Below are 24376 nucleotides of genomic sequence, written 5' to 3'. Positions count from 1 at the left end.
ATATTTTGTTTATATTTGACTGTTGCCATTCGACAATCAGTAATATGAAATTCAGTGTTGCCTTTCGACAATCAGCAATAAAGCAATATGAAATTCAAATGATATCTTGTTTATATTTGACTGTTGCCATTCGACAATCAGTAATATGAAATTCAGTGTTGCCATTCGACAATCAGCAATAAAGCAATATGAAATTCAAATGATATTTTGTTTATATTTGACTGCTGCCATTCAACAATCAGTAATAAGCTCGACTTCTGTGCCACGTACCTTAACGTTTTATATAGAGAGATTGTTTGGGAAAACAATTATCCTAATTAAACATTAAAATGTCTAGATTTTCTGCATCCTCTTGCACTCTTTTAATCATATTTTCTTTAAATAGTCTCGTTCCTCTGACATTTTAAGCCAATAAAAGCTAAACCTTTTATTGTTGTTGTTACTAATCACAGATGGTCTAGTTTTATTAGACCACCATCTCCATGAATCTAAAAACTTTTTAAAGAAGGCTACGAATAAAATCGGATTCTTTAAAAAGTCATTGTTGATAGCACACAAAGAATCAAAAATATTGCAACGGTATAGGTTTAGTTTAGTTATATTAACGTCACGTTGTAAAGCAACACTAGGGGTATTTTGGGAAGCAACGGTATAGGAGCATTCCTGTTGATGAAAATGGGAACATTTTTAATTAAATCCCATGCCTTAAATATTAAGTTTGGTCCTACATTCCATTTGAACTATAATTTATAAATATATGACTTTTAAAAACTATATTTCAATTATAATCTCTTTGTTTATTGATTTTTAATGCAACTTTTATAAACATTTTATGCGAAAAATTTTAAAAATCTCACGTTTTAACAGAATGTCATTTATTATCAAAATTAAATTTTCAAGAAATTCGCTCTCTGGCAAACTATTTTTATCGAGAACAAGAACTTTAATTTTCGGCATACTCTTTCTGATTAAACTTTCCCCAATTCAAATTCCAGTACCAAAACACCCACTAAATAAGACAACCAACTCTTCGAAGCCTTAGAAAGACAAAGCATAAAGCTTTTATCCACTATTGTCTTAATTTAAAATTGGCGAATAAATTCCAGTAATCAGCTACTTCCGGGTATTTTATGTTACAATCTTCACTTCGTAAAGTCTCCTAAGTCCGCTCGTACCATTTTATTTCGACAGAAAATGCAATGATAGCGACTCTGAAGAAAACATAAATTTCCCTGCCAGGGAAGAATCGATAGGCGAAAATTCCCTCTACAGCCAACGGGGGAATAATGTTTGCGATGAACTGAAGTGGAATTCTAATTTAATGGCTTGCTCTAAATAAATTTCCACCCTTGTAAAGGGAAGGATGTTAAATGTGAACGCAGGGTTAATATTTTATTATATTTTACCTTAAAGGGTTTTTAGGCATATAACCCCTGTAGCGTGAATCCGCAATCTTCGACGAAGCGAGTAACAACTCAACTCCGGATTGAAACAACAACAACTTGGAAAAACTTGAAAAACGGATCAGCGTTGTGATCAGCAGCTGAAAAGATACTGAACTGTTTACTTTCGGAAATGCAGTCATTTAAACTTAATATGTATATAGAATAGCTTGTCTTGTCGTAGAAATAAATGTTATAGTTATTTTTTCAAGGAGAGTAGTTTTTTTCAATCACAGTAAAAGAACCCGTGTACCGAGTACACGACATGGCGTCCGCGACAGGACTGTGATTTGAAATCAACGATTCGAAAGGCAAGTGAATTTTTTTGACGATAAATTATTTGTTATTAGAAATTTGTCGATACTTTGAAGAATAACTGTTTCAGAAAAATTATGGAAGCTTTAAAGCTTAAACGAAAAACAGTTAGATCCGCATTTACTAGATTGTTTAATCATTTAGATGAGTCAGCGAAAACGGAAGTAAACATTGCAGATGATTTAGATTGTTTGGCAACCTTCCAGCTGCTTGGCGAGAAAAATAATGAACTTTTGCAATTAAATGAAGATATTTTGAATCTTTTGTTGATGTCTGAAGACATAAATGAAGACGATATTGAAAAAGAATCTCGTTCAGCAGATGAGTATTCACTTAATTTTAAAAGGATGAGTTTATTAGTGGATCGAAAAACTAATCCCACTGTTAACGCTGATACATTATCTTCAGTTGGCGGTGAAAAGCGGAAATTCAAGCTGCCTCGTTTGGAACTGAAGAAATTTGGCGGGGAAATTAAAGATTGGCTGCCGTTTTGGGGACAATTCGTAAAAATTGATGAAGACAACGATATCGATGAAACCGACAAGTTTCAATACTTAGTCCAAGCAACTATTCCGAATTCCAGAGCGAGGGAATTAGTTGAAAGTTTTCCCCCTACCTCCGGAAATTATTGCAAGGCGATTGATTGTCTGAAATCTAGATTCGGCAGAGATGATTTATTGGTTGAATATTACGTTAGAGAATTGTTAAAATTGACACTCGCATTTAATCTAAAAGAGAAACATGTTGAATTATCAACTGTTTATGATCGACTTGAAACCCAGCTGAGATCATTAGAAACTCTTGGCGTTACTACAGCAAAGTATGCGGCCATGTTGTTTCCCTTGGTTGAGTCTTGTTTAAGTGAAGAAGTTTTAAGAGCCTGGCGGAGAAATGATAGAGGATTGGATGAAAAAGATGACACAAAAGAATCTCGATTGGAAAGTTTGATGAAATTTTTGAAGAACGAAGTTGAAAATGAGGACAGGATAGCTCTTGCTATGGAAGGCTTCTCTTTGAAAGAAAATAACAAAAATATAAAGATTAAAAGAGACTTGCCCACAGCTGCGGGACTTTTTTCAGGAAACCAAAAATCTGTTTTGAAGTGTGCATTTTGTGACAAGAACAATCATGAATCCAAAGAATGTCATGTTGCTCGAAATTTGGATTTAAGTGAGAAAATGAACCGATTGAAGAAAAGAGGTTGCTGTTTCAGATGTCTAAGTAACGGTCACGTGTCAAAGCTATGCAGGGTCCAAGTGAATTGTGGAATTTGTGGTCAAAGACATCATGCTGTGATGTGCCCTGATAGAAAGACCGTTGAGTCTTCTAACTCTCAAGAAGCAACGGAAAGTTCAATCAATTTTGGACAGTTCAATACATTGACCAATCCCACATGTTCTACAAGTGTGTTTCTACAAACCCTGGTCGTGGTTCTTCGAGGAGAAACACAGGATTTTGCTGTGAGGGCCCTCATAGACACTGGAAGCCAGAAATCTTATATTACGAAAGAAGCTGCTAAGAAAATGAAGTATCCTGCATTAAAAGAAACAACTCTTATTCATACTTTGTTTGGAGGGATGCAAAATCCTCATAAACATTCAGAATACAAGATTTTTGTAAGTGATTTTAACAAAAATTATCATTGCACTTTTAACGCATTTGACCAAGAGAAAATCTGTGCCGAAATTTGTCAGATACCAACCGGATTTTGGTCAAAGGAACTAGAGGATAATGGAATCCATCTAACGGATCAAGAATGTTTACCATCTTGTTCTTCATCAACAATCCATTTGCTTATTGGTGCTGACATAGCAGGAAAATTGATGACTGGAAAAATCCTCAATTTAACTTGTGGATTAACTGCCACTGAGACTTTGCTTGGTTGGACACTTATGGGAAGAGCACCAAGCAGTTCAGACTCTATAAGCATGACAGTGACAAACTTACTTATAAAAGATTTTAATATAAGTGACTTATGTAAATTAGAAGCCATTGGAATTACTGATCCTACTGAATCGAAAAAGAAGACTGAAATGCATCAAGGTACTTCAGATTATTTTCGAAACACTCTGACGATTGATGAGGAAGGAAGGTACAAAGTCGCCTTACCTTGGGTGTTAGAATCATCCTGGCTCCCTGACAACAGACAAATGGCCGAGAAACAACTTTCTTCTGTTTATAAAAAACTTGTAGAAAGCGAGAAGGTTGGATTATATGCAGATGTCTTTAAAAAACGGATTGCTGACGATGTCATTGAAGAAAGTGAAAATAAAAAAGAGTTAAATGCATACTATCTTCCGCACAGGCTTGTTTTTAAAGAGAACAGCATTACTACGAAAGTGAAACCAGTTTTCGATGCATCCGCATATATAAAGGGTACACCCTCACTGAATGCCTACTTAGAAAGCGGTCCTAATTTAATTGAACTTGTTCCTTCCCTACTGAATCGTCTCCGGAAATTTCCTGCTGGAATAGCATCGGACATTGAGAAGGCATTTCTTCAGATCGGAATCAGAGAGAGGTACAAGGATTATCTGCGATTTTTATGGAAAACCAAAGACAAGGAAATGAAAATCTACAGACATCGTAGAGTTGTATTTGGTGTCACCTGCAGTCCATCCCTTTTAGCGGCAACTTTGAATTGCCATCTGGAAAAAGCACCTGAAGAGCTCTTGGATACTGCGGAAATTTTGAAGAATTCATTTTATGTGGATAATTGTGTCTGCAGTTTGAAGAATATAGATGAAGCAGATAAATTTATAGCTGAATCGCAAGCGTTGATGTCTTTAGGAAAATTCAATCTACGAGGCTGGGAATCAAATGCTTCACTTGAAATTATCGATCAACCCGACAAATACCAAACTGTATCCTTATTGGGTCTAAACTGGGACCTAAAACAAGATACTCTGTCTTGTATCATAAACTGTCCGAAAAATGAAAATCTGGTTCTTACTAAAAGAGATCTGCTTTCTTTGGCTCAGAGTATATTTGACCCTTTGGGTATATCTTCTCCTGTAACCATCATTCCAAAGTTTATGCTTCAAGAATCCTGGAATCTTGGACTTAAATGGGATGATGCCCTGCCAGAAGGTCTATCGAAACTATTTTGGAACTGGCTGAAGAGTATAAAGAATCTTTCAGAGGTCAAAATACCTCGATGGATGAAGCTGAGTCAAAATGAAGAAGGGAAAAAGAAGGAAAATATTTGGAAATTTATACCACCATCAGCTCCATGGTGGGGAGGATGGTGGGAGCGCCTTATTGCCCTAGTAAAATACCTTCTGAAGAAAGTTCTAAGCCGAGCATGCCTGAGTTACGAAGAATTGAATGTGATTCTATGCTATTGCGAAGACATCGTAAATTCAAGACCCATTACCTACGTTTCTGAACACCATGATTTGGAACCTATAACACCATTCCTCAGAAAACGTAGAGAAAATGGAATTCCAGATCTTGACCACTTGGAACTATCTCCTGAGTATTTTTGCAAATGGCGACTGTATAGGTGTAAACTGCAAGAAGATCTCAGAAATCGATTCCGACTGGAATACTTGTGGCAGCTGAGGCAACAAACTAAGAAAATGATAAAAACCCACGATTACAAGGTGGGAGAAGTGGTTATTGTCGAAGTAACCAATCAAAAACGTCTGAATTGGCCTCTGGGGAAAATAACAGAAATATTCCCTGGTAAGGATGGTTCAGTTCGTCTTGTGAAAGTAAAAACAAAGAAAGGTGAATTTCTGAGACCTGTACAGCGTCTCTACGCACTTGAAGTTCAAACGCCTTCAGTAGAGAATCTACTAGAGAAGAGAGCATCTGGAGTTGAAGATGAAAAAGAAGAGGCAGTACAACAGCAATATGTTGAACATCCTGAGCTACCAGAATCGGACGAAACGTCTCTGTCAAATCTAAATACCATGAAAACCCGTTTCGGCCGAAAGATTCAAGTTCCCAATTGGCTGGACCTGTGAACTGTTTGGACTAAAGAACATTTTGAGTTTTCTTGAAAAGAAAAACCCAAAAGGTGGGAGTGTAGCGTGAATCCGCAATCTTCGACGAAGCGAGTAACAACTCAACTCCGGATTGAAACAACAACAACTTGGAAAAACTTGAAAAACGGATCAGCGTTGTGATCAGCAGCTGAAAAGATACTGAACTGTTTACTTTCGGAAATGCAGTCATTTAAACTTAATATGTATATAGAATAGCTTGTCTTGTCGTAGAAATAAATGTTATAGTTATTTTTTCAAGGAGAGTAGTTTTTTTCAATCACAGTAAAAGAACCCGTGTACCGAGTACACGACAACGCCATTAACTATAAGTTTAGTATTTAGATAGTTTTACTTGCTCTGAAAGATATCGAATGTATTGGCTTTTTTGATGCTGTGAGTTGAGCCAAATTGCGAGAAGTTATAATTAGTTATAATACCTTCGAGCAATATACATCATATCCTTATTGTTTTGTGATGCAATAAGTATGTGATGTGATGAATACAGTGATGTGATGAATATCATTGCTATTTGGTCAAATACCTTTCACCATGCAAACCGATGTTATCACGTTTAACGCAATTAATATGTATGTTGCCGCCATTATATTTATGCTTGTGATTCACATCATTGATTTAAATAAACAATCTTTTCTATCAGTAATTAAGAAACAGTACAGAAGAGGGCATATAATTAGGTAAATATTCCCTACCTTCCCTGGATCGTCGCCTTCTTTATAAGAAAACCAGTCAGAATTATCTCCCGAAACTTTTTCATGTACGCTACCGTGTTTTTATAAATGTTCTTCGCCAGGGGCAATGTAACCACATTCTATTGGCGAGTCTTGGCGTATAAGTGCACAATCTTTGATAGTTTACTTGTAGATTAATCGTGGGATGTGTTTAATACAATAACCAGAACACTGAATTTTCTTTCCGAATGAATGAAGAACACAACTGGATACAGAACAACAATTGTATTTGCAAAATCACATACGAAGTTTCATATAATTAAGACATTGTGTTTTTGAATTTCGCATTTACATGCTTATGAAGTTATAAACCAACAAAAAATCAAACTCTTAAGAGATTTGATTCTAAATTTGATAGAAATCTACACTTTGGATGGTAAATCCATATACTAAATTCTATCCACCTACCTCTCTTCCTTCTGCAGTTATTGTGTTGACCTATATTTAGACAGCCTTACGTATAGACTTTTTCTAGAATTGTGTTGACCTATATTCAGACAGCTTTACATATAGACTTTTTCTAGAATTGTGTTGACCTATATTTAAACATCTTTACATATAGACTTTTTCTAGAATTGTGTTGACCTATATTCAGACAGCTTTACATATAGACTTTTTCTAGAATTGTGTTGACCTCTATTTTGACAGCCTTACATATAAACTTTTTCTAGAATTGTGTTGACCTCTATTTAGACAGCCTTACATATAAACTTTTTCAAGAATTGTGTTGATCTATATTTAGACAGCCTTACATATAGATTTTTTCTAGAATTGAGGTACCTATTATTGTGCTGACCTATATTTAGACAGCTTTACATATAGACTTTTTCTATAATTGTGTTGACCTCTATTTAGACAGCCTTACATATAGACTTTCTCTAGAATGGATTTTATTCAGAATTCGATAGAAATATACAAATTTGATGTAAAATCCATACAGCAAATTTTATCCTTCTAGCTCAAAGCTATTTTGAGTTATCGTGCAGATATCGTATATATCGTATAGATAAACTGCCAGATAAATAGATTTTATTCCAAATATGCGTTAGTATTACACTCTTCGAAATACACATAATATATAATAATCTCTTCACTGTCATGTTTGCTTTCCGGGATCAGTATATAAATTATATCTTTAAAGTTATGCTGATAAGTTAGTAAATAGAAAATAAAGTGACATTCTTTCTTTTCTGTTGTATTTTGAAAATTCTGGTCACATCACTTATTTCTTAACAATAATTCATTGATTCTGAACAAATATTTCTGCCTAATGCGTTCAATCAATCTTAATAAACATGTCTTATTCTTGGCCCCGATCCAAGTGAGACAGCGAAAAGTATTTATTTTGTATTTCAGTGTTGGACATGGTGTACGATAGTTCCAGAATTTATCTCCTTTCAGCACATTTCCATTATTTATTTTTACAAAATATGCATTTGGAAATTATCAGAGAAGAATAAGAATCAAAATGAGCATTGCATTGTAGAAATGATATTTTTTGTAACCACCATTATGTAAATTGCGTGCGAGTAACATATTTTATCCTATTCTCATTTCGAGCCTTGATTTGATGTTGGCAAAGAATGATGTAACACGAATTGTTCTACTCGCTGCATTAATCTCTTCTTTTTTTTTTTTAATTTAACACATAGATAACACCCTATAATCTTGGTCAAATAGCGAATTTCTAAACTATTAGAGTTAGTCCTGTGCTACCAATAAAAAAATTGTTGAAGGAAATAAAGAGTTATATTTAACCATTTGCACTCGGAAAAATAATTCAATGCAAAATTATTCACCTAATACGAGGGCTTATTTTATGTTCCTAAAAAGACCCCCGGGGGCACCTCGAAATGAGGATGAGATGCTTCCGGCATAGTGGTTGGATCTCGCCATCCTGGTGGGTACACAAATAGGCGGGGGATCTGACTCCTCCCATCGGTGACGGGACGTACTTCTTTCGGGGAGGGTTGTACCGTGGTCGGTGATGGCCCTTAGGACTCACAGTTCCCGCCAATGGTGCTGTTGCGGCGGTCCAATCATTCAGTTTTTATGTTTTAAATCCGTGTGCCTTCGTAGCGGGTCGGGGAGTCAGATGGCTGACTTATTGTTCTGAAAAATAAATATATACAATTGTTTCAAGTTGAAATTCCCCGAAACGTTAATTTACATCTTTTTAGTATTCTTTCTAGCATCTAATTATTTTTAACAATCAAAATTGATAAATAAATAAATAAAACATCAAAATGATGCACCGTTTTGAATGATGACCATGAATCACCTCTCGAGTGGAAAGGGTTAATATCAGAAGTTCTTAAATTGCAGGCTCGTGAGTCAAGATTTGTGTCAAGTAGCTGTGTCACTAGAATGAATGTATCTTTCCACATTTGGCAAAAATGTGATGTGGGATTAACATTCTTATTAAAACATACATTAGGAAAATTTTTGTTTAATTTATATGTAATGAGAAAAATACAAATTTACACACAATTATCCCCAAATTTACTTGCATTTCAAAATGTTTCTTAGATTTTGGGTAATTGTATAGATTATTATCACCTAAATTACAATTGCAGCATTACAATTAAGCAGATTAACACAATGAGCTTGTTCAAATTGTACCAAAATTTGAGAATTATTCTCCTGATTTCTAAAGAAATATATTACATTTATAGTAAAAAACTTTTTTCATTATTTTCACGTTTATGATTCACAGTGTATTTAAAAATAATAAAAAGTTATTAAAAAAATCCAATTTTTCAAAAAAAATTCGTACGTAGTCTTACTGGATGTTATGGAATTCATGAAATTCAGTTGCCATTAAAAAATGAATCCAAACACAGGAATCAACAATTCTAAATTCAGCCATATAATATTCAAAATCTTGTTAAACTAAAAAAAATATTCTTCTTAAATAAAACAGGAATGATTTCTTTGTAAATATGATTTGAATTGTGTTCTCACTTCCATCACTACATTTGTGATTAATTAGATCAGAAAAACACACCATGTTATTACTTAAACGAGAGTTAATACATCTACATAAAAACAAATTTAAATCTTGTTGGTGCTTAGCTAAAAGTTGTTTTTGCTCCAAAAATTCAAACAATCAATGAAACTCAAGAATAAAATATTTACTCAAGTATATATATAATGCAGAGCTTTATATTTCAGGTGTTTCTTTTAAAGAATTTAAGAGCACATTTTACAATGCCATTTGTGTTACACCGCCATCTATTGGTTAATTTTTGTACTATATTTTTTTAATTAATAAATCTAAAGCCCATCATCTGAATAATCTGTAGTTCAAATTTAATCTTATTTGGACCAATAAAAAGCATTTTAGAGCCCTCTGAAGTGAATAAGTTATTTCTTGCTAACCATGTACGTATGCATTTCATTTGTTATAGTAAATAAAAACATATATAACATCTAAAAAAATTAACGGTGCAACTTTGAAATTTTACCCAACGAATAGAAAGATATGAGTAATAAAGTAAGATGATGAAATAAAATTCTATATTTTAATAAATTTGTCAGTAATGTACCCCCTAAAATATATATATTTATTTTTATTTTTAAAGTCCACTCTTGGAGTCAGTTTAATTTCCTTTTGAAAATTTAAGCACCCAAAAATTACGGAAACGAATAATGGTTTGAAAAACTACGTGCCTGAATTTAAATGGCATAAATTCTTTTTTTTTTTTATTTATATAGCTGCTTTATCAAAAGGAGGCAGCTTATAATCCTTTTAATTCTTTAGTAATTAATTTATGTCTTAAGGATTATCATTGATATACTTCTCAACGTGGCCCTTTCAAAATGGCGTCTTTTGATAATTGCTTTTTTGACCACAAAGTACTTTCAGGAGCTTAGAACAATCTATGGGAAGGATCATTAATTTTCCTCGGCAAAGATAACTAACTAGCTTCGTGTCATTCCTAATTACCTTAGTTTATAGGAAAGGGTATTTGAAATACCCCAAAGATGTTAGATACTCCTAGATCAATTCCCACCATTTTTTTTTATTTTATTAACTACTCAGAATTAAGTCAAATTAGAATGAACACTTTTTTAAAAAATTCTTTGCATCTTTATATGAAGAAACTAAATGGATCTGTGGATCTATTTGTGGATTTTATGACAAAATTTACTTGCAATTTAATCTTTAATAATTTGATCATATATTTTTTTTAAATCCACGGGTTGTTTCCTAAACACACTTTTTACAATATCGTGTATGAAATATACAAAGACAAAGTAATCGCTAAATCTTTATTTTGACGAATCTCCACGTTTCAATGATCTGCCAGTACGAAAAACACATTTTTAGAATTATATCTGTTTTTCTGCTACGAACACGATGGCTTAAAAACACCTTGACCTAGACAAATAAAATTTGGTATGTAAAAATTCTAAATTTGTAAATTTCTGTCAAATATTGAGTGAAATCTACTCACAAAAGAAAGTCTGCCTTGTTGCCCGAGTAATTATACAATTAATTTTTCATTTTTACAGTTATCGTGATGAACATAATAATTGCAAAAAGTAAAGATCTAGATAAGTAAAATTTACCATACTGATTTTGCATCTAAAAAGTAGTCTTACTAAAATTTGAATTAAATCTATCAAAGGGTTGACTGTCAGTGATTTCGCATGCCTGTAAACGAAATAAATCGAAAAAGCTGTAACTCAAATAAATGAAATTTGACATATAATCTTGTGACTAAAATTTTATGTCGAATTTTCATTTTATTTTGTCGTAAAAAAAATGCCCAAAATACAAATTTTAATTTCTGATACTGGAATATTAACCACACGACAAGGATTAATCACTTTAAAAATCGCGGAGATCACAAGATAGATTCAATGCATGTTTAGTACTCATAGTTAAGAATTAACATTTTATTAATTCATTGTTTAATTCATAATGCATTTTAATAATTCGTATTATGCAATAGGAATTATACACTTCATAATGCGCTTTTAATAATTCATAGCATATTATATCAATTTTCTTGCCTATATACTTAATAATACTTTTTAATAATTATTTTATAAGGATATTTTCATATTATTTTATAAGGATTTCTCCTAATTATATATTTAACAATGCGTTTTTAATTATCTATATTATGTTATAGGAATTCTCTCAGTTAAATACTTAACAACGCGTTTTTAATAATTCATATTACTTTATAGGAATTCTCTTGATTATACACTTAATAATGTTTTTTTAATAATCCATATTTTTTTATAGAAGTTCTCTCAGTTAAATACTTAACAATGCTTTTTTAATAATCCACATTATGTTATAAGAGTTCTCTTGATTAAATACTTAACAATGCTTTTTTAATAATCCACATTATGTTATAAGAGTTCTCTTGATTAAATACTTAACAATGCTTTTTTAATAATCCACATTATGTTATAAGAGTTCTCTTGATTAAATACTTAACAATGCTTTTTTAATAATCCACATTATGTTATAAGAGTTCTCTTGATTAAATACTTAACAATGCTTTTTTAATAATCCACATTATGTTATAAGAGTTCTCTTGATTAAATACTTAACAATGCTTTTTTAATAATCCACATTATGTTATAAGAGTTCTCTTGATTAAATACTTAACAATGCTTTTTTAATAATCCACATTATGTTATAAGAGTTCTCTTGATTAAATACTTAACAATGCTTTTTTAATAATCCACATTATGTTATAAGAGTTCTCTTGATTAAATACTTAACAATGCTTTTTTAATAATCCACATTATGTTATAAGAGTTCTCTTGATTAAATACTTAACAATGCTTTTTTAATAATCCACATTATGTTATAAGAGTTCTCTTGATTAAATACTTAACAATGCTTTTTTAATAATCCACATTATGTTATAAGAGTTCTCTTGATTAAATACTTAACAATGCTTTTTTAATAATCCACATTATGTTATAAGAGTTCTCTTGATTAAATACTTAACAATGCTTTTTTAATAATCCACATTATGTTATAAGAGTTCTCTTGATTAAATACTTAACAATGCTTTTTTAATAATCCACATTATGTTATAAGAGTTCTCTTGATTAAATACTTAACAATGCTTTTTTAATAATCCACATTATGTTATAAGAGTTCTCTTGATTAAATACTTAACAATGCTTTTTTAATAATCCACATTATGTTATAAGAGTTCTCTTGATTAAATACTTAACAATGCTTTTTTAATAATCCACATTATGTTATAAGAGTTCTCTTGATTAAATACTTAACAATGCTTTTTTAATAATCCACATTATACTATAGGAATTCTCTCAGTTAAATACTTAACAATGCTTTATAATAATCCTATTATTTTATAGGATTTCTCTCAAGCATATACTTAGTAATGCCTTTCTTAATCATTCATATCCTTTATGAAGCATTATTTTGACATTTTTGATAAATTTTGATAAATATAAAAACATCAAAATCATGATATTTCCCAGATTAATTTTATCAATCAATTTATCAACGATTGTATTTTTCTGTCCCTAAAGTATTGAAATTATTGTTTATCTCACATTCGAATAATTAAGATTTTAGTTGTTATATTGTACTGCTTATTTTAAAAATTTAATTATTGCATTTATTTACATTATAATGAATATAAAATGAATAATTAGAAAGTGATTATATATATTATTTATTTATTAAAGTATATTTTTGAGATCAATTTTCAACCTTTACTAATAATGAAATTAGAACATAATAGAATTATTTCTGAAATGGAGAAATGATTGAGAAATCTTTACTGGAAATGTTTGATACAATTCAGATTTCTGTTTGAAGCAAAATGATAAGAAATCCGAAATAAACTGTAAGAATAATTTACTATTTTCCACGAGTAAATGATTTCTGAATGCTTTTAATATATTTTTAGAAATTTTATTTTTGCTGTAACAGAGCGCAATTTTAAACATTAAACAGCAGGACTATCATTAAGCTTCTGAAAGAGAACGAACTCTGTACCTGCAAACGACATTCTTTATTCTCTCGAAATTAATGAATCTTTTGCAAAGACTTCATTCTATTGTTATTTATTTTTAGTTAATCTCTTTCCCCTCCCTAATTCCGTAGTTAAATACAGCTTCGAAAAGGAAGAAAGGCATTAACCCAGTGACCCAACAATCGCAAACGATTCAGAACCTACTTCTTTTCGACCGGTGGCAACATTAGAAAAGGGCACAACCATCATTAAGTGACGTTCGACGACGGAACTATAGCAGCCTCAAATGACTTCCTGACGATCGTTCAATATATATCGATTTCTAAATTTCAATACTCTTCTTGGCTTTTAAATGAACTTAGAGACCTTTCAGCAGATGACCGTAAAATTTTTCTACATATCAATGGCATTATTATCGCGGAAAATGGAATATAGTCTCTAATATCAATTATAAATTAGATGCGTGTTGCGAACAAAATTAAAAGTATTTTTTGATAAATCTAGTTCTAAATTCCATCGTTTTTTTATAGATTTTTTTTTTTTTTTTACTTTATCATTTGCGCTGCATACATATAATGCAGCTGACACTGATATTTCTTTAAAAAGTTTCATCACTAGTATTTTATTCTATATTTGGCAACATTTTTAAAAAATATAAGATATTGGCTTGAAATGACACTACTTGTTAACCTTCATGGCACCACCACTCGATGCTATGAAAACCTTCTAATATTGGATGCTTGACTATTTGTAGCTTCATATAGCGGAGCTTCGACCTATGAATCCCCAAAATCCAAAAGCGAACATTCACTTTAGAAGATGTTCCAAGAGGTTGTCTTTTATACCTGAGTCAAAGGAAAGCTCGAACAAGCAAGTCGTCTATTTATGTGGTCGAACGCCACCACAGCGGGGATTATTTTGCCGCTATTGATCAGGTAAGTAATCATTTTGTAAAACTTTTTTTTTAATTAACAAACTCGAATAATACTACGATATCAACAACTGCTATTTTTCTGGAACAACTGATCCATTCATACCGTCAAATGATGGATCAAGTTGAATTGAATCAAACATTCACAACATCGCGCAGCTGCCCCGCAGCAGCTACATCATTTAACTCGAATGTTTGGAGTCAAGGTCCTTTGGTAGCTTTGTGAGCTACCGGGTTATATGTTATATTTAGTTGATCAATGTTCATTATATATAGGAGTACACAGGGCATAGGTTATGTGTTTATTCCAATCCATGATCATTTTGGAACTTTGGACGAGAAACCTCACACAACAGCAGTGAACTCCAAAATGTAAAAAGAAAATGCATCAAGTTAATAGCGGAATTAACAAAAACTGAGTACCTTTTAGCAATAAATAAGAAATAGCCTTTCCAGTTAAGGCGCTTGTAAAGCTAATTCAGACTTGCCGACAGACACTGAACGTTAGTCCTAGTAATTTTTTTGAAAGGATTAATTGAACATAATCGTATTAGACAAAATTTTCATTTCGTGTCTGAAGTAAATACTAGTGTTTGAGCCTAAGCTAGATTCGATATATCACATTTTTGTAATTATGTCATTCTATCTTTTATAATCTTCTGACTTAGAATATAATGACAGAAAGAGGATATGAAAAATAATGCTGGAACTTTTTACGACATTCCTGAGCCAATATTTGCAGATATTGGACAAAAACAAATTTTTGTCCAAGTTTTTTTACTGAAAACAAGTACTATACTTACAAAGTTACTCAGCCTTCTTTGCTTTGATGAAAATTATACAAGAAAGGATAGTATTTACAATATTTTTAGTGTAAGCTTAGAGACTGAAGATAAGTCAAACCAATTTTAATTATTTCATTCTCTTGCACTTTATTAACCTGTTCAGTGAAAATATAAATTTAAGACGAGAATGAAATTGTTTTTGACTCTTATAGTTCCGATATTAACTGACTATGTATTTCATCTCTGTTTTATAAACCACACTGCACCTTTTATTCTATCTGCAATGCTTGTTTTTATTTAATGTTATACTGTTATTAATAATGCTTTTAACAAGTATTATTTAACTGAATTAATTATTTTTAGATGCAGCATTGATCATTATAAAAACATGTACTGTTTTCTTAATATTCTTATGTGGGATTGCATCTGAAAATCAGGGGGATATTCATCCATTTTATATAACAGCAATCCTTCAAACAATATTTCAGTAATAAATTGTTAGCATAAGATTTTGTAATTGGTTTTTCGCTTATATCTTGTATTGCTGGAGTTGTAAAATTTTTGCAATTGTGTGTTTCTTATTACAACATAATATTTCAATAATCTAATTTTTAATCAATCATTAGAATTCATTTTGTTAGTCACAAATTTATTTCTGTTATCTACTTGTCCAAACTAAAGCAATACATTTAGAAAAGGAAAGCTATAGTTTCTCTTTTTCCACGTTACTATACGTAAAAGAGAAGATTTTGGAATCTAATTTTTTTTAATGATTTTAGAACTATGATATATTTTATTTGAAATTACATAAAATAAAGCTCTGTTTATGGTTACAGACAGTAAACAAGGAAAAATCGCAAAATATTTAGATTTTAACTATTTTCTTAAAATGACGCTTTCTTCACAACTTTTCTGGTGACAGTGGATTTTTCAGCTGATATTCAGTACTAAAACAGCTTCGAATATTTTAAGGAAAGAAACTAATTTTTGAAATAATTATCATCAATGTGCGAAATTTAAATAATTTTATAGGTGATTTTCGATAAAGTTGTGAAATATACAAAGTATTGTACCAGTCAAGAAATTTGAACACAAGATTTTATACTCTGGATGTTTCTGACCTCAAGATTCCGAAAAACATATTTTAGGAATGATGTCTGTTTGTCTGGGGACAAGATGACTCAAAACCAGTTTGAGCGAGACAAATAAAATTCGGATGTGGTCTTTACATCATTTTTGTAGATTTTTTTATACTATTCCGTTAGCCGGACGCAAGCAAAAAATGCGCCAAATGATGTAGAATTTCGCCAAATTTCTTACACCAAATTCGCGTTTGGTTCGCAATTGGCGACATTTGTGTCCGGCTAATGGAAAAGTATCATTTTTTTTAATCGAATTTCTCTTCACATAAAGTTTTTCATTTTGTCCGAACCCATTTTGAACGCGATAAAATAAAACGATAAATAGAATTTTCTTATCAAAGTCTGGGCAAATTCTATTCACATGAAGTCTGTCATTTTGACTGAACACATTTTAAACACGATAAAATATAAGGGTCTTGTTGCATAAAATTTGGAACATGGACTTAGCATCAAAAATGTAATCCTGTGTCAAAGTTTGAGCCCTTTTCCACTAAGATTTGACCATTTTTCAATTTGTACTTTCGAATGTATTCTACAGGGGTAATTTAAAATTCGTAGCTATTTAAAGAAACGCAACTGGTTATATGATTTTGGTAATGTCAATAAAAGTTTTGCAACAAAGTTGGTTCGGTCGATAAAAAGGTGACAAGAAAACAAATTCGATTTTTCCTTCCGATTTTTCTACAAAGTAGAAAACTCATGTGTGGGACTCTAAAAAAAAAGACTTACGAATCATGTTATCACGGAGGGGTGGGAGGGAGTCCCCTTAATATCTGCAATAATTAAACGGGATAATTGGAAGAGGATAAGATCTCGATTAAAGAATGTATAAGAAAGTTTCGGAATGACATCAAATTGCTTCCGCTGGATTATATTTTATTTTTCAATGTTTAAAGTACACAATTCAAAAGTTTCATAAAACAACATTGCCTCTGGTTTGCAAATAATAGCATGATATAAATGGAATAAAATGTATCGAATAAAATTCCACAGGAAAGGAAAATTCCTGATTTTTGAGAAATATTCTGTATTATTATCATAATTGTGAAAATTATACTAATAAAAAATTGTTAAATTTGTTTATTTCCATTATTTATTATATTTTAAATCAAAAAGAAAAATAAATTTTGAGAAATATGTTGCATCTTCAAATTGCATCGACCTTCTGCAGAATATCTTTATTGCGGGCAAAACTTTTATAATATTTATTTAAAGCTAGAAACTACTTGTTGATTTCTGCATTTTTATAATTTATGCTTTTTTGGGGGGGAGGGGCTTTATCACTGTTGTTGAAATGTTATTCCTCCGAACGATATGCTCGTGGCATTTCATAGAAGACAACGAATTTAAAATGCTACGTTATACGCAAAGAAACAATATTCTAGTCTATATTTCTCACTTGAGATCTTAAAATATATTAAATATTCAAATTTTGTTATAAGTTATGGAACATTTTAGCGAATGCATACAATTCGCAAAGTTCAAACAAAGATTACCGTTGCTAAGCAACAAAATTTGATTTATTGAATTACCTTTTACCTTTGCCTTTTAATCGTTCATTTCGAAAAATATATTATTATAAAAGAATTATAATGAAATGTGAAAATAGATTCTAATTATTAGCATAGACTTCAGCACCATTTTTTTTTCTTTGAAATGCTATGTTTATAACCAGGGCATACAACTGAATTCACAAAAAGCAAACGATTACGATTGTTTGGATTTTAATCGCAGTTTGAAGAAATATATTTTTGTAGAAATAAAATAGTTTAATTAAAGAGTGGGAATATTCTATTCTTTTTAACTTCTATCGTGAGCTAACTATAACCGTAACCGTTTGAATAGGATTATCAGTTCACTGTAAAGGTTTGTGAAATGCGAGGCTACATTGTTAAAACATTTTGCTCACTTTAATATCGTGTTCAATAAAATTAACTTTCTAAGAATAAAGAAGATATAATTGAAATTAAAAGTAGCATGTATTATTTAAACAAATCTCAATACTGTTGTATATTAAATATTGTTATATTTAAAATATTAAATATTGTAATGTTATAGATCTGCAATTTTATATTAAATAGGAAAAATTAAGCCAAATTTAATTAAAAATATGTGATTACCTTTTAATAAGTAGACACATGATTTAGTTATAATTCAAGGAGCTAGTAATTTTACTTCATATATGACACAATATTTTACTATGGAGCACGGAGTATTTCAATGCGTCACATAAAGTAGTGTTCTTTTCCATATCCCAAAACTACCACTTTCCAACGATTCTACCTCGATAAGGGGTGAGACATGAAAGGAAAAGTGCATTTCCGGAATTCTTCAGCATCCTTTGACCTTAATTAAATTACTTTTAATGTCAGATATTTTTATTGTTCAATTTTTTTTCCACGTGTATGAAATAATCATGTCGTTTCTAATAATACTATATTAAATCAGAAGTGCGAATATTATTACAATTATTGCTTATATGATCAGTTCAAGGGGCGAAAATGCTTGCTTTCAGTATTGGCACATATATATATGTATTCAATAACAAATAAAATAAAGATTTGAACATAAAAAATTATTTTGTAAAAAAGTGAATTACCAAATTTGAAGAGCAAAAATCTTAGTAGTTAGAAAATGTTTTTCTTCATTTTGTTTTGTTTTTTAATGTTTCCATAATATGGTACATATTTTATTTAGTTTCAATGTAAACTAAAAAATAAAATATTAAATTTGTGCTTCTTCCGTTCAACTATTTAGGTCCAAAATTTGAAACAAATCTGCAATTCGAAAAAATAGAAACTTTTTTTCACCAAATTTCCATTTCTTTGTTATAGTTCATTTATTTATTGATAAATAAAATACACAAATTCGACATGTCAGCCAATTTCTACTACAATATAAAAATCTCCCATTTCATTATTTTCACATATTTATTAACATTTTATTTATATATTCTTAAAAACAGATAAGTTTTTTGGGGTTTATAACTCCTGCTCTCCCAGGACTACACATTTTCGCTTCAATGAAGATAAATAACAGCTCTTAAAAGCAAACGATTTTTTTACAAATTAACAAATAACCTAAATGCAAACATCATCGATCACTTCAAAAAACACAAAACTTTCCATCTGCAATAAAGAAACAGTAGAATGCAATTTTGGGGATGAGACGATTAATGCATCGGTAGTTCAACATAAAACACATGGGAATCAATGAAAAAATACTAATTACTCTAAGAACTACATTAGAAAAAAGAAGAAAAAATGAGAAAAAACACTCATTTTTTTTTTCAATGTATTGGTAATTATTTCGTAAATAGGATAAAGTATTTCTCATTGCTCCAGAGATATTGCATAATTTAGACACTGTTTTTCATAATTCTATTCTTTCATAATCCATTGAAAAGTGATACTTATTTCCAAAATTGTTTGTTAACAAATGAGCAGTAAGTTTTATTAAATTAGTATTGATTATGATTATGTTTCTGAATTCTTATTTATCTGTATTTTTATATTTATTATTACATCAATATATACATTTATTCTGGGCAAATATATATGTTATGATAACTCTTAATTTAATTTAAATGCTAATAAATTTCCTGATTTTTATCTTGATTTAAAGCATAATAACATCATTCTAAAGTGTTCTCTTATTTACTGATCCAATTCCCACTTTCTTATTTAATTCATTACACACGCGCTCTAGAACATGTAGCGAATTGTGATGCGCGAGGATAAAACCTGGGACCTTATGGTTCGCAGCCCAGTAACATGACCACGATACAAAAGCAACTGTTCGGGTAGCGTAGCTGTTAACTGGCTTATAAGCTTTCACGACAGACTCTTCCTCCAGTGAGTCGGAGGCAAGACAAACGATATGGCTGTTCAGTGCTGATGTATTTAGCTGTTGATTCTAATGCGCCTGTACCCATTTCAGTAGCGCCAAACGTTATGGCGAGCGTGTGTGGGTGAGTGGTTGCTGATGCTGTTGCTGCGTCAAGTGAATCTGACGACTTTGGTTTGCTGTAGGTAGATGGCAACACAACAGCTGTACGAAGGTTGAAGGTTCATCGTCCGATGTCACCAATGTGGAAGAATTGTGATGCGTTGGGATAGAACCTGGGACCTTGTGGTTCGCAGCAGCTCAGTAACATGACCACGATACAAAAACAAATGCTCGGGTAGTGTAGCTGTTAACTGGCTTATAAGCTTTCACCACAAACACTGATGACTTCGGCATTTTCTCTCGCTTCTAGTGAATTGATAACAATCCCGAATGGTTTTAACGTTCTTTTAAAGATACCTAAGATTCCCTTTCCTAAATTTGCACACGTGTCAAAGAAATCCCTATCAAAATCTCTTAGTAAAATCCCTGAAGGTTTTTGCTCTTGTGCGGCGATGTGAACTGGCTCATCTTTTATTATCGTTTGTTTCTCACACAGATTATGCCTCCCGGAATGAAATAAATCGAATTTAAAATTCCAAAAGTTCAATCTTTTCGGCCATGCAAATACTTATTTATATATTAGCCTAATTTTTGAAGCAAAATTCAGTTTCGAAGAGAGTGAAGAGACTTTTGATTTTTTAACTTCGTTTTGTTTCCGTTCACCCGGAGACATGATTTTTCGCACAAGCAGAAGCTACGAGCACAACACAGAACGACACAACAAGAAATGAGGAAAAACTGATGAAAATTTTATCCCTGTGAATATATATTGTGATATTTTAATAGGGATTTCTAACACGTGTCAATCACAAGTAAGGGATCTTTTAAAAGAATGTGCTTAGCTGAACAGTATTTTATCCCTTTACTAGGAGTGTGGGAACCATTGACTAAAGCATTTTCACAGAGCTTTTGTTACATTAATTAAATAAAAAAAAAGTGGAATGGGACCAGGAAATAAGAGAATATTTTAGAATGAAGTTATGGACTAATTTAAGACAAAACTTTGGAAATTAATTAAGTTTAAATTATTTAAAATATCCTTACATATATATATACACAGATTATTTACATACATATTTATTTTACAAAATACTGACATCTTTTCATACAACTAAGCATGAAAACTCTCGAATAATTTTTTTTTTAGATTTTAATCATCAAGAACCTGATTTTCCTTATATAGTAATATCGTTACTATAGTAATTTCTGGATTATTATATTATTAATTTAGTTAGTTATTACTAAATTAGTTGTCAGTTTTAAAAATTGCAGGGAATTTTTTTATTAAATAACAGCGAGTACAGGAATCGCAAGGTCTTCAAAAATAGACTTCTTCGAAATTTGTTGTTGCTTTTTAAGTTATGTCTTCTATCGGATCGAGACATATATGATATATGCGTTGAGGTATTCTGACGTGTAATTTGGCACCAGAGGGACTTGTGAATCGATGCTTTATTACGATCAAGTATACACAGCATGGTCTTCTTGTCGAAGGAAAATTCTAAGAACCTTTAATCATGAGTTATGGTATGCGCTGCTAACGTTTGATAAGACCAGCTGATTAGATTGTCAGATGATTCTCTGATTCTCTCCGCTAATTCTGCTGGCAATTGCATAATTGTTCGCTTTATTATTAATGTTTTTATTGTATTTACTAATGGAAAATGCAGAAAAAGTTCAGAAATTTTTGAATATAATACATGAATATAATTCTTTCTATGAGGAGCTTATTTCTTTATACAAAATCCCCTTTGTTTTTTATCCTTAAGTTTGAAAAGTTTTGTTTGAAGCTTCGTAGCATGATCAGCTTGATTTCCATACTTCTAATTTCTTCATTCATCTAGTTAGTCTTCATCCAGTTCAGCTTCATCTATCTTCCAGTTCTTCATCAGCTATCGCACTTTGCGTGTAATGATTGATACGTCAACCAATTTATTGAAAAATTGCCAACCCAAAAACATTACTATGCAAATAAAAAAAAGAAACTTCTGCTTTTAAAGATTCAAAATACAGCTTTTTTTTTTTTTTTTTTTTTGTCGAGATTATCATTGGCATACGAGTGAAAAATTTCATGAAACAATAAAATTCCTTTGAATATCATACAGCAGTAAAAAGCAATTTTAAAAATTGATTTTAAAAATTTTATTACAACCAAAGGAAAGAATAAAGTTTTTATTCTCTGAGTAGTTAATTTCATGAATTTTAATATGATGTAAATTTATTTTTTGTGCAATAATATACTCCACCATTTTACTGAGCGAAAATGTTAAAAATTCAATTTATTTTTAAGTTTTAAGTGAATTAAAAATTAAATTAATTAAAATTTTAGAAATCTTTTCTTAGTGAGGACTTATTATCTTTAAAGTATCCATGTTATTATCAGTGTGTAGTTAAAATATACAAATCTATATTCGTTCAGTTCATTTACTTTTAAACTATTACTTAATTTGACTTTTTTGTTTATAAAAAAGCATTTCATAATCAATATTTTTTTCATTCAGTTCCAAATGCTCTAGAGTTTTGAAATTTCCTGATTTCTCAATAGCTATTCACTCTATATACTATTTTAATGCTCCCAGATCTACATTATCAGTTACTGAAAACTATTTCGATTTTTTTTCTGAAAAAAATGACGCTTCTTTTTTGTGCATTTGAGAAAATTTGATTTAAATATTACAAAATATAATAAAAAATTAAAAATGAGCTCTAGAAAATCAACGAAATGGAAAAAAAATTATTTATTTTAGTGCTCTTATAAAAATGTCTTTAAGCAGTTTCATAAATATGTTTATATAAAAAGTTATTTATGCAATTGTTTGTTTTGAAAAAAATACTTTTGTATAAAAATGAATGAAAAGTAATGAATGCATCTTGACAAAAAAAATCAGCAACTTAACTTTTACATTTTTTTTTCAAAAGCAAAAATCACAGAATCTTTACTCTTGTAAGATTGCAATAAGGAATTATTTAATTTGAGTTTTATACCTCTTTGCGTTTGAGACAGAAAAATAATCTTCAAAATGGAAAGCACCTATTCGTCCCAAGTTAATATGAACATTATCAAATGCCCGCCTATTCGTGCAAAATGAAAATTATTAATGGTGGTCTGGATTCAAATGTAAACATCTTTATTCTATCAGCACCAAAAATTATAAAGTCAATCAAAAATATTCTTCATGTAGCTTCAAAACTTTACATTAATCCAACTAAATCAAAGTAAATTAAATTAGAACTTTCTTGAATTGAAAGATCAAATATTTCAGACTTAATTAAGACCTTTCTGAATTATCAATATTGCTAAACTAAATAAAAACTTAAACAAATTTTATTTTATGTTTTATCTTTGCTTACGGAGTTATTGCCGATTCCAAATAGACAAGCAGATTAGTTCAATCTGGAGAATATGCATGTTTACAATAATATAAATGGATATTCTATACCGTCTGAAAATTTCTTTCAGGGATTTTAGAAAAGATTGTTTGAAAGACACTTGTGTATGCATTTTAGTAATTGTGCAATATACTTTGATTTTGAAATCATTTACTGAATGTTTGAGAATTTCTGCGGAATTCGTGGAAAAATTATAATTAGCTACTTCAAGATCCATCGAGAATTAAACACTTGACATTTTTTTCATGTCATTCTCTCCTTATAAATTAAAACATTCCTTTTAAATTATCCATTTGCTTCCAATTTATATATCAGTTTTTATCTTGTTTCGCAACTATCTGAAGTTACAGAAAGAGCGATTTTTTTTTTCTTTTACTTCCTATAAACTATTCGTTTATAATATAAAAGTCGCAGCAAGTAAATTGTGTAACTCTCATTAGTTTTGATAAAGAATTCTCCCATAATGCAACTCGATTTGTTCAGAGAAGATTTTCATATCCTTTTACTGAAATTGTTGCGAGATTCAACTTTGGAAAAAATGGATATTGCAAAACTTTCTTTCGCAAATTTGGTGTCTCGTATGATCTTTTTTTGAGGAGGGGGGGGAGAAAAATTTCTAAATATAAAAAGATCAAAGAGTTGGATTGAAAAATGTCATACTCTGTCTAAATAGATATGCCTTTTGAAATATCTCTA

General features: G+C 30.7%; 1 protein-coding gene across 1 annotated transcript; it reads left to right on the top strand.

The window, feature by feature from the left end:
• The first annotated feature begins 2026 nt into the window (after positions 1 to 2026).
• Positions 2027 to 5728, top strand: LOC129972416 (uncharacterized). Its single transcript, XM_056086554.1, has one exon. The coding sequence runs from the start codon at positions 2027 to 2029 to the stop codon at positions 5726 to 5728; it is 3702 nt and encodes a 1233-aa protein (XP_055942529.1).
• Positions 5729 to 24376: the final 18648 nt, after the last annotated feature.

This window comes from Argiope bruennichi, chromosome 1 (assembly GCF_947563725.1).
Source record: "Argiope bruennichi chromosome 1, qqArgBrue1.1, whole genome shotgun sequence".
NCBI lineage: Eukaryota > Metazoa > Arthropoda > Arachnida > Araneae > Araneidae > Argiope > Argiope bruennichi.
The sequence above is the reverse complement of the archived record's forward strand: the minus strand, read 5'-3'. Positions and strand labels throughout refer to the sequence as shown.